At 47.0% G+C, this 12,184-nt stretch overlaps 1 protein-coding gene across 1 annotated transcript in view; it reads left to right on the top strand.

Moving 5' to 3' along the window:
• The window catches only part of NAV2 (neuron navigator 2), a 382,500-nt gene that overhangs the window by 322,383 nt on the left and 47,933 nt on the right, over positions 1-12,184 (top strand). Inside the window, exons 13-18 of the mRNA XM_037522590.2 lie at positions 1,433-1,734; positions 2,458-3,160; positions 5,755-6,222; positions 6,885-6,950; positions 8,352-8,396; positions 10,726-10,886. Coding sequence (XP_037378487.2) covers positions 1,433-1,734; positions 2,458-3,160; positions 5,755-6,222; positions 6,885-6,950; positions 8,352-8,396; positions 10,726-10,886 — 1,745 coding nt within the window. The remainder of the gene's footprint in view (positions 1-1,432; positions 1,735-2,457; positions 3,161-5,754; positions 6,223-6,884; positions 6,951-8,351; positions 8,397-10,725; positions 10,887-12,184) is intronic.

Genomic DNA, 12,184 nt, shown 5'->3' with positions numbered 1-12,184 from the left:
GTAGCTGGGGAAGGGGGTAGTGCTAGTCTTCATTCATCTGTAAAACTTGAGGGGAAGATAATACTTGCCCTCCTTGACCAGTGATCAGGATAGATAAGATCAGTGCTTGAAAAACACGTGTTCATTTATTTACTCATTCATGCACCGAGCCTGTTCTGACTGCACTCCGGCTCTGTGTGCAGATGAGAGGGGGGCTCAGTGATTTTCACCACAGCTGAATGATGAGCTTCCCACAGTTGGGAGTGTTTTTTCCTCTCAAATCCCTAGTGCCAGTACCTCCCCCAGAACTCATTATGTGTTTGAGGAATGACCGACCCAACAACAAAGGCACCCATAGGTGGCTGCAGTGGACGAGTGGAATTCAGGAAAGGCAAGGGATTGAGGTAGTGAGAAAGAAGCTGAGGTGGTGATAGAGAGGCGATGAAACTTGGGCTGCTTTTCTATATTTAGCTTTTGTTCCACTCAGCCAGTGTGTTTTGTGGAGATGGCATTTGTACTATTTTCAGATGACAAGCATTAGGTGGCTCCTTGCAAGCATTCTTTTTTATTTCCTACCTTGCAGTGATGCCCAGGCTTGGTAACTAAGTACAGCTCATATAAGACTGGCATCTCAGTGTAAACCCTTAAAAAGTGTTGCTGAACTCCTTTCCCTGTTTACTATACCATTTCTCCCTGTTGGCATCTCCTCAGACTGACCCCAGCCCCCAAGGAGACCCCCAAAGCATTCTGGTTAGCTTTATGCCTTTTAAGTGCAGCAAATCATTAACATCACACTTCTGTCCCCTACCCGGTTTCATGGCCAGCAGGTCAGGGCTCTTCCAAAGAAAGCTGGCTAATTATATCCCTTGTCTGAACAGATTCCCACAAGAGGAGCAAAGCAGTGACGAATAAATGGAGCTGGGGAGGAGGAGCAGGCACCGCCAGCTTTTAGCATGGGGGGGAAGTGGCTTTTGAGGATTTGTTCTCTCTCAGCCCCCTCTCTCCCTGATTCGAGTGAAACTAGCAGCTGCCCTTGCTTGCGCGCTTGCTTGGTGTGTTAGACTGCGGCGCCGTGCTAGATCCAAAGATTTTGCAGTCAGTGGAGTGACAGGGAGGCGCAGAACAAAGGGAAACTGGATGCTGGCTAGAGATCAGGCCGCTGGAGTTGGAGGAGGCTTGTCGCCAAGTGGCAGAATTGGTGGCTGAATTCTTGCCACATCCCATCTGCTCACTGCTTCTCCTCCATGGGACTCCTTCCCCCTCTGCCCTGAGCCCTTCGGCTCTTCTGTCTCCCTTCTAGGACATAGCTATATTCTTTACTTCCCCTGGGCCCCCTAGATCAGGCTTTGTAAGGAGATAACCAGAGTATGAAGGCCCAGGCATTCTGTGTTATTTTCCCCTGGGGGGAAGGGCCCCCTCACCTGGCATTGGGGGGGGACTAAAATCCACGGTCTCATCCACAGACGGACGGCGAGAAGCACTCGCAGGTGGAGAGGAGCTCCCTGTGGTCTGGCGATGATGTCAAGAAGTCAGACGGAGGTTCAGACAGCGGCATAAAGATGGAGCCAGGGTCTAAGTGGAGGCGGAACCCCTCTGACGTGTCTGACGAGTCTGACAAGAGCACTTCAGGCAAGAAGAACCCCGTCATCTCACAGACGGGCTCCTGGCGGCGAGGCATGACAGCGCAGGTGGGCATCACCATGCCGAGGACGAAGCCAGCTGCCCCTGCGGGCACGCTCAAGACTCCCGGAACCGGTGAGTGAGGCACATGCTGTCCTGAATCCACAGCTGTCAGTTGGCAAACCAAAACTGGAGTCACTCTAGCAAGGACTCGATGTTGTTTTTAAGGCCCCATAAATGCTAGGGTATTTCCCCTTCGGGTTTAGACTGTGCTAAGGGCCAGCTTTCGTAAAGTAGTCATATGTAAGCACATGAGCCTCTTGGACTCTGAGGATGGTTCAGCTGCTTAGGAGGATTGAGCATTGGTTTAATCATATGCTGGGGAAAAGCTAATATGCCCAGTGCACATGCCTCCAAGGGCACATGTTTCTGAGCTGTTGGTATGTTGAGTTGATGTTGTCCTTGATGTGTATAAATAAGGACAATTTCTGCAGGGAGTCAGGGGTTGCCCCTGCAAATTTTAGGGGCAACTTTTTAATGGACAAAGAGGGAAAGGTCTATAAAAGGCAAGATCTCTTTCCCAGACATATCAGTGATTGACTGGCTTTCCTTCACTCTGGGTAAATTTAGACTGCTTTGCAAATGCATAAAATCACTGACATCACCTAAAAGGCTGATGGTGACAAGAGAAGACTAGATTATCTTTATAAAGAGCTCTTTCCTCAGCCTCCCCAGGGCACTGCTTTCCCCAAGGACAAACTGAACCTGCTCTTTGGAGGAAGGGAGAATTTTAAACAGATTGAGCTGGATGAGCTGGCTTCTTGGTCTGCAGGCTAACTTTGCTTATTTCTCTCTAAGGAAAAACAGATGATGCAAAGGTATCTGAGAAGGGAAGACTGTCTCCCAAAGCCTCTCAGGTGAAGCGCTCCCCATCAGATGCAGGCCGCAGCAGTGGTGATGAATCCAAAAAAGCCCTCCCTAGCAGCTCCAGGACGCCCACCGCCAATGCCAACAGCTTTGGGTTCAAGAAGCAGAACGGCTCAGCCGCTGGTCTGGCCATGATCACAGCCAGCGGAGCCACTGTTACCAGCAGATCAGCCACACTGGGCAAAATCCCAAAGTCATCTGCACTTGTCGGTCGGTCTACTGGTCGGAAGACGAGCATGGATGGGGTTCAGAATCAGGATGATGGTTATCTGTCTCTCAGCTCCCGGACAAACTTGCAGTACCGGAGTTTGCCACGGCCCAGTAAGTCCACCAGCCGGAATGGAGCTGGGAACAGGTCTAGTACCAGCAGCATAGATTCTAACATCAGCAGTAAGTCAGCAGGCCTGCCGGTGCCCAAGCTGAGGGAGCCTTCCAAAACGGCCCTCGGTAGCTCTCTCCCAGGTCTGGTCAACCAGACAGATAAGGAGAAAGGCATCTCATCGGACAACGAGAGCGTGGCTTCTTGTAACTCAGTGAAAGTGAACCCTGCAGCCCAGCCTATGTCCAGTGCGGCTCAGACCACTCTCCAGCCAGGGGCTAAATACCCTGACGTGGCCTCTCCCACGCTGCGCAGGTAAGCGGGCCCGTCATGCTGAGCGAAACAGGAATGCATGGCATGGCATCCTGGATTAATGCTTTTTTGTTTCTTAGTTCAGGTGGCCTCTGTCTTTCTCTGCTTTAGTCGTAGAGTAAAGCTTTGGTCAGATCCTGCTAGCAATTTTGCAGTCCACTGATTATATTTCCATGTTGGGATGAGAAACAAAAACTTCTGGAATCAGTCATTTTCGCCCACCTTAATACCACCATATAACCTTTCCTAACAGTTCTGCCTCAGTAAAATGAGGACGATGATACTTATTTGAGAGCTCTTGTGAAGATTAATCTGTATAGCTACATCTGGCCCATAGTAAGCCCTCAATAAAAGTTAGCTACCATCCAAGATCATATCTTAATACCTGGGTCAACAGCTCGCAGGAAGCAGACCAATTTTTTGTCCTTGCCAATTCTGTGACTGAGATTCTTCATCTTTATACCAGTGATCTTAGCCAGTTTTTTTTTTTTTTTTCATATAGCCAGTATCCCTGACTTACTTTTTATTCTGCATACATTATTTCAAATTCGTCTCTGAAAGTTTAGCTTCCTTTGAAAAAAAACCTCTTTAACACACAGTGTTTCTGAAAAACTGAGGCATTGATGTCCTGTCACCTTAAAAAGACATTTTCTAGCATTCCCAAGCTGGATGGAAATTTTTATGTGCAAATGTTAGTATTCACTATTTTTTTAAGTTTCTTTTAAATTTATACAACTTTCGCTTCTTCATATTATCACATAATATCTCGTAATACTCATCAAATCCATGGGGCCGTCCTCCAACTGAAAAGCATAGTTCATTTGCCATCTCAGGAAATGTCTTGCTGTAGGAAAGAATAAGTCTCATGGGTAGAAAATTAAGGAGTGAAAAAATAAAAATGATGTGCACACATACATATTTGAGGATGAAAAGGAATGTTTGAAAAGACTTCAGAAGATGCATTCCTCATGAAAGGTATAATGAAGCAGTTTGCTGTTCTTTGTCTAGACTTGATTATTAGAATTTCAGTAATGATTATTTTTTCAGGGGAAGGTCCTATTGAGCTACTCTTTGTTGTTTTAACAGATTGCCTTGTAAATGAACATTTTCTCGGCTTCTTGCCTCAAGTATTATATGTAATATTCGCTCCTTGGTATTATAGATTTCCTTTAGTAACTACAAAGGCATTTTACTAGACCCTTAGGCAAATGTAATGGAATACTTGAAAATGCGTGCAGCTTCTGGGCTCTGCATTGAGCGCCTTTCAGCCAATTCCTGGTAATTGCATTTTTCCTAAATCATTAAGGTGTTCTCAATTTTCTTGTTTATTAGTCTGAACAAGAGAAATCTTAGGTGAAGTGTGATAGCTTTCTTTGATTTGAAGGACTAACAGAAAAAGACTTTTTCTGTGTAGCCAGATTAGTAACTAAACATAAAAGTCAGAAGAAGATAGATCGGATTTTGATTTTCTAACAATTGGAAGTGCTTGGCAATGGAGCAGGTTTCCAGTTGAAGTAGTGAGGTCCCTGTCACTGGAAGTATGCAAGTATTTAAAGCCAAGATCCTACAATAGGGTATTTCAGTCTCTGAGTGTCACTAGGCAAAAAGTGTTTCTCATCAGATACCGGATGTTACAAGGCAGATTGATTATGTGTGTGTTTATTTCTAAATAATTAAGATTTGTAAGGACTATTTAGAGAGATCAGTTGCATACCATTCTGAGTAGCTGATGAAAGGCAGCCTAGCCTGCCTTTCATGATATGCAGTAGTTTCGTCACTTTTCAGGGGTACCTATTCTGCAAGGGTTTTAGTGGCTGGAGTTTACTTACATTAATAGAGCATGTCCCACACACTGACTTTAGGGCAGTTCTACCATCCTACCATTCTGATGGCCCATTTTTGGTCATGAGCGAGGGGACATAACATAGAATGGCATTTTTGTGTATCTGTCACAGAGACACAGTTCACGCCCTGTGTGTCTGGACTGATGTCCTATGAACCTAGCCAGACTTTGTGTGTTTCTTCAGGTAGTGCTAGCTCTGTGGTCCTAAAAGACACATCTTTTACATTGGACTCTCCCTTGAAGATAAATCGTGGAGATACTTTTCCCAGGCCCCATGCAGATCTAGACTCCGTTCTTGATTCTACATGTTGTGCTGAGGGATCAAAGAAACAGACTGTCATAAACTGGGTGCCTTCTTTGTGCCTGGGGTCATGAATACAAGCGTGATTAAGATAGCTTTTTTCCCTCTCCACGTTTTCTGGGCCAGGACTGTTTTCTAGTTACTCTATTTATGGAAAGAAAGGGAGGCAAGGTCTTGGACCAGCATGACTAGGCCTGTAGAAAGTTTCCCTCTGGCCCAGATAGAACCAGGGGCTCATCAGCAGCCTGGAATTTGAAGCTGGGGCTTTGTGATACATCAGCCTGAGGGCACACTGTGTGGCAGGCTTTCCCAAGGGAATGCTGTTAGCCATTTCAGGAGGGACAACTGTGCGTCCCTCCCCAGAAAGCTTCAGGTGCACCTGTTCCTGTGCCCCCCACACTTTAATAGCTTGGGCCTCCCCTTCACCCCACAAAACCCTTTGTCTCTTCACAGACTCTTTGGTGGAAAACCTAGCAAGCAAGTACCCATCGCCACAGCTGAAAACATGAAAAATTCAGTGGTCATCTCCAATCCTCATGCCACCTTGACCCAGCAAGGTAACTTAGAGTCCCCCTCAGGCAGCGGCGTCCTGAGCAGCGGGAGCAGCAGCCCTCTCTACAGTAAGAATGTGGATATCAACCAGTCTCCTCTAGCCTCCAGCCCCAGCTCAGCCCACTCAGGGCCCTCCAACAGCCTCACCTGGGGCACCAACGCCAGCAGCTCCTCCGCAGTTAGCAAGGACGGCCTGGGCTTCCAGTCCGTCAGCAGCCTCCACACAAGCTGCGAGTCCATTGACATCTCCCTCAGCAGTGGAGGGGGACTGAGTCACAATTCCTCCACGGGCCTCCTTGCCTCCTCTAAGGACGACTCGCTGACGCCCTTTGTCAGAACCAACAGCGTGAAGACCACACTGTCGGAAAGGTTGGTGCTGTGCGTTTGGTGGCCTTTAGCTCTCGATGAGACGCCCTTCCAAGAGTCAAGAGATCTCGCTAGGAACTCCCAACATAGCTACCTGTGCCTGGGAGACTTCTTTTTAATTGCTGCCACCTTTCTGTGGGGGAGCCAGTTTGGGTTGGCATTAAGCTTCGCTCTGCTTCCTGTTGTCTTTCACCGTAGTTCCTCTCGGGCTCGGAGCCATGGGAAGGCTCTTGGGGACAGGTCGAAAGCTTCCATTGGAAATGGCATTCCACCTTTGAAACCCTTCCATTTTATTCTGTCTGTTCATCAATAGCTTTTTTTTTCTCTCCCCTTGTCACCGTGCAGGCAGAGAAGGTGGCCGGCTGTGGCCATGGAGGGCAGGGCAGGATGCTTTTAGGCAGCTGGGTAGATTTGGTGGTCACCATGGCAGACACCTTCCTACTGAAGGACTGCTGGCCAGAGGTAGGAAATCGTGAAAACAAAGCGTCCTCAGGACTCTGCATTTCACTGCTGTAGCGGTGTGTCCAGTTTCTCCACCTAGGGAAGAAAGCTGGGTTTGTCAGCAGCGAGAAAAGAAAAATGTCTTAATCGTTGTGTATAACAGCACTTCCCTTTCTTCCAATCTAATGTTCCTTCTCTTGTTTTCTACCTGCCTGGACTTCTAGCCCTCTCTCTTCCCCTGCCGCTAGCCCTAAGTTCTGCAGAAGTACTCTGCCCAGGAAACAGGACAGGTAATGACCTTGTAGGCTGGGGACCCCACCGAGCCTCCAGGTTTCTCTGCTCCTCTGTGTCAAGCCAGATGTTTTGTGTGAGGCTGTTGGCCTGAGGCTTCTGCTTGTGTTTGTGGCTCAAGTGTACTCTGTGACCCCCCTCACCCCCACCCCTGGACATGCCAGTGAGGGTCCGTTTTGCTGTCCACTAAAGCCTAGGAGAGGTGGAGTTGGACAGGCCCCTCCCTTCCCTGGAAGGAACCTCAAACCCTGCCACTTGAGCTGGGGCGGCAGAAGCCCTCACTTGCATCTCAATCTTCCTGTGGCATGCTCCTGCTTCCTAGCTGCCCCTCCTTTTTTGCCCCCCCAATCCAGAATTGTTCTACCACCCACTGTGCGGCTTGGCCCTCACCTTTGTCTCTCCACTCCCCATTCCCCACACAGCTGGCTCTTCTCCCTCTCGAAATCCTGTGCTGCAGTTTGGCTCATTATGTCTTGCAGGCTGTTGTGTTCTGTGTGCTGTTTCCTATAAAGATCACAGGAAAGACAATGTGGAGTGCTGAGGCTTCACCAATGAAGAGATTTGTTTGCCCCCAGCTGCCCTGTGGGTGGGCCTCAGTGATGGCTATTGACCTTAAATTTGTGGGGGAGCCATAGCTTGGCCAAACATAATAAGCTGATGTTTCATGCTAGGCAGGAAAAAAAAAAATTAATGAAACCATCTTCAGCCCATCAACAGCAAAAACTTTGTTTTTGTCAGACTCGCAGACCAAGCCTTACACCCTTGTTCTTTGGCAATCCAAATGCCTTGACTTTATCTGCCAGCAAGTTGTAACATGCCCCGACGCAGGCCCAAGGGCTCAGCTCCTAGCAGCACCCTGCAAGGGCCGCAGAAACTGCGAGGGACCTGGAATTCACTTCGTTACAGATGAATTCCAAATATGCAGACTGCTGGCCTCTTGAAACCCTCCAACGAGTCTCTTCTCTCACTTGAAGTCTTTGCCAGTGGCATTTGGGGGTGGACCCGAGTTAGGGGTGCCAGGAAGCTGGCATCTCTCTCTCCCGGAGAAGCAGTGGTGGTGCAGAGATGGGCGACTGGGCAGCGGAAGGCACGGGCTCTGCTTGGAGGTGGGGCAGCCCCTGAGTTTTGCTCTGAACTGTGGAAAAGGAGGAACAATTGGGGTTGAGTGGTTCAGGCCTCCTGGCAACTTGGGGTAACGTATGGACTGGTGTCAGCACCGGCCGAGGCTGGGTTTCTTTCGTTTCCCCGAATGTGTTGCATGTGTGGCTGAGTGAGGGCACACTCTGGTGAAGGGAGTCTCTGCAGGTGTCTTTGCCCCCCCCTCAGCCTTCCCCTCTTCGCACTGCCTGCTTTTCCTCTGCTGTGCTCAAGTTCTCATTTTTGTTTTAACTTTCCTACAGTGACCCGCACCTTGATAGGAACACTTTGCCTAAGAAAGGACTCAGGTATCTGTGTTTCCTCCTTGCATCCGTGCCACCTGGTGTGGCCTTGGGGCGTGGCTATGTGGCTCTCTCATGGCTGGTGGGCGTTTGGGCTGGACTGGGGTTCCCGCTTTGGCCACCGCACCAGGACCCTTGGGACGCTGGCTCTCCTCACACTCGCTCCTCATCTTCCTGTTTGTTGGCTTATTTGCTTGAGCAGAGGCTGTGCTTTTTCAGGCTGAATGTGGTGAATCCACCTCATGAAAAACATCCCAGGGCAAGCTCAGAAGCAGTTACTGCTGCTTCTGGGGCCAGTGTCTTAATTGCTGAGCTCTTCACCCTGACCATTCTGTCCACGGCTGTCTTCTAAGAGAAAGGACGTGACTTGTAGCATGTTGACTTGTTAGCCAGGATGAAAACAAAGAAGAGAAACATTTCCCCCAAATTTGAGCCTTTGGTCTATAGAAAATTGGTAAAGCTATCTAAATTGCACTTGTTTCAGTATACTCAACAGTTGGGTCCATTTTCAGTGCCCAATAAGACATGGATGTGATCAGTTTTTGAATGAAAACTAGAAAGGACGACCAGGGAGGAATGTCCTTTTATGCACTGTAAGTCATGCTGGGGTTCATTTCTGGTGCCAGTCCTGGTAACACAAGATGCTAGAAGTCACCACTGCCTGTGCCATCAACTTCACTTTGCTACCCAGAGGAACTTGAGTTCTTGTGCCTGCCTGTGATTGTCATGCCTAGTGGTGCGGCTGTCATTTCTCCTGTTCTCTAAGCACCTCGTCTTTGTAGCATCAGCTTCACCCTGCAGTAAAGCATTAAGTGCTTTTGCCAAAAAAATGAAACTTGGAATGAAATGTTTCGTTGCTGTCATGTATGTCCGTAGTTAATAACCTGTGGCTATTGAGGCTGCAAGCATTTTGAACAGTAATGTGAGGTAGGTATCAATGCTTCCTTTCAACAGGAGCTCCTAGGAAAGTTCTAAGACTCTAAGAATAAAATTATTGAAACTCCTCTCAGCAGATGTCCTGTAGGAGGAAGTTCAGCATGGTAACCTATGAAGGGGGAATTGGCAAGGCTTTGGTATTCAATAGTTTGTATCATGCCTATGGGGCTGCTTGTCAACATCCATCGTAGAGGCTTATGTGGTGATGGTTCTTAATATGAGCTTGAGTTTGATGCCCCACCATTGTACCAAGGAAAAGCTAATCTCTCTAAATATTAACATTTTGAAATCCTGTTTATATTTCAGAAGCACATCTATCCTATCAAAATCATGACAGCCTGACTTTTTAAAATAATTCAGGATATCGATATGTGATAAGCTATCTTTAGGCACCCAAGTGACTTGGAGAGTTGACTGTCCATCACTATAATAAAAACATAAAGAAATATTCTTACACACACATCCGATACACCCACAACACCTTTTTTGAAACCAAAAGAAACCCTCTATTTACATAATCTGTAGTCACCCCATGATTATCTGTTTGTAAGTCCGAGGTACTCTGACCACTTGGGCACTTTAGAAATTACAGTTGCTGCCTGTGGGTATAATGAGAAGAGTGTGGATTTGGGAATCAGACACATGGAGTGAAATCTGGGCATGTGGCTGGAGGTAGGCCCTCCTCACCTTACCAGAAGTAAAATGGCAATAGCAGCATCCACACTACTATGTGGGCCTGAGGCTTCAGCTTGATGTCTGAAGGACCTAGCTCATTGCAGACATTCAGTAAGTCATTACCAAATATGTTTATTCAGAATAAATAGGACCACACAACTTCTGGAGACCCTTCTCTGTATGAAAGCATTGACTTGGGGTTCCTTTAATGAACTCGTTTATGCTTGATGGAGCAATTACTGTAAGCACCAGTGTCCTCACACCCCTTTCCCTGCCTGGCTTCTGAGATGTGATTCATGGCCACCTATTTGTGTGCTAAAACGAGATGCCACGAGTTATCTAATTAAAACATCCTCAGAGCTCTAGCAGCAGCTCGTTTTATTGCTTCTGTCCTGTCAAGGTGGGGGCTTTGACATGACACTGTCATGAATCAACATGTTATAAATACGCCCAGTGACGGTTCTTTTGAGCTTTTACCAATCTTGCTCCCTTGATGGATTTCCCTCCAAACTAAAAGGCATTGCAATTTTCCCCAAAGGCAGCTAAGTAGCAAAAAAGATTTTGAGAAACTTCGTAAGTTGCAGGGTGTGGAGTGATCTGATTTTTTTTTTTTACATCATCTTTGGATGTATATTTTCTCTTCATATGTTTATCATCAGCCCCACAGAGTTGATTTTCATAAGTGTTGTTCTTAGCTAATCCCTGCTGTCCCCTGTCTGTCCAGGTATACTCCCACCTCCCAGCTTCGCACACAGGAAGATGCAAAAGAATGGTTACGGTCTCACTCTGCAGGCGGCCTGCAGGACACCGCTGCCAACTCGCCTTTTTCCTCTGGTTCCAGTGTAACTTCTCCCTCAGGAACAAGGTTCAACTTCTCCCAGCTTGGTGAGTTGTCACTTGTCATTAACTGTTTTGCTTTGCTCCATAGGGTAGAGGTTATCTTATATTTTGAAAGAGACATGGTCCCATCACTCTCAGTATCTAATCAGTCCTTAGCAATATAGTTTGTTTATAGAAGATTTATAGCCAAAGGAGTAGGGAAAATAGAAAAGGTTTTGGTACTCTGTTCAGTAATTTTCTTTACCTGGTAGATCTAGGTAGGGGTAGTGTACAGAGAAGCAAACCATTCTATTCTTGAGAAGCTTGTGTTCTGTTTCTTTTTGGTTATTCTCCTTGCTTTATTAAGCAGGAAATAAAAATCAGGTTTTAATCAAATAAGTATTCTTGGAAATGCCTACTGCTGACAAGATGCTGTGACTGGCACAATGGGGAAAGGAAAAGAAATTGTGCAATTCTGGCTGATGTATCAATGAGTTCCTTTTTAGAGAGACAAACACGCCTACACAGACTTGTAAATGGTATAAAAGAGAACAGTCAAAAGTTACATATGAGCAGAATGTGATCAGATAGCAAGTATTATATACAGTTGTAAACAGGCAAGATCAGTCCTGGCTGGAATTACGGGGGAGGTTACATAAGGGTGGCAGGGTGGGAGCTGGAACTGGTAAGAGGGGGCATAATCTTTCCAGTCACCTATTGCTCTTTAGACAGGTAGCCTTTCTGAACATGGTGAAACAAACTCAGAGTCTTAAAGGACTGGTGTGTTTTGTAATTGAGTAAGACCTAACTCTTTTTTTTTAAGTTTTATTTATTTATGCATACAAGAACTGGGGTACACGTCAGAGGTTCTGGGGGTGAGAGGGTTCACCAGAGACAGAGTGGGGAGCAGAACAGGCAGTTCTACTGAAAGACACTGCTGAGGGGAGCAGCAGGCTAGTCAGGGGAGGTCTGCTGTGTCATGTCATGTGGGTCACCTCCCTGGCCGGGGTTCGAACTCGTGCTGCAGTAGCTGCGGATTGCTTCATAGTGCTGACGCTTAACTCCTTTCGCCACCAGGGAGGCCCCTAACTCTTTATTTTTAATTAACCAAGTGGATACTTTGGAAAATAGTGCGTTACTATGATTTTAATAAGTCCAGTTTGACTGAAGTTGTATGCCTGCCCCCTCTGCACTGACCCTCTCTAAGGCATCAATATTAAGTGTTTCCCATCTGCAGCAATGAGATCGGTGTTCACAGTGTCCTTTCCCAGCCGTAACTCTTTGAGGCAAGAGTTTCTTGTCATGCACAAATGCTTCCCATCTGATCAAAAGCCCGGTTGAACTATTTTGGGCTTTTGGCTTTA

This window comes from Talpa occidentalis, unplaced genomic scaffold, assembly GCF_014898055.3.
Source record: "Talpa occidentalis isolate TD23 unplaced genomic scaffold, MPIMG_talOcc4v2.1 talOcc4.3, whole genome shotgun sequence".
NCBI classification, from domain to species: Eukaryota; Metazoa; Chordata; class Mammalia; order Eulipotyphla; family Talpidae; genus Talpa; species Talpa occidentalis.
This window is presented reverse-complemented; position numbering and strand designations above follow the sequence as displayed.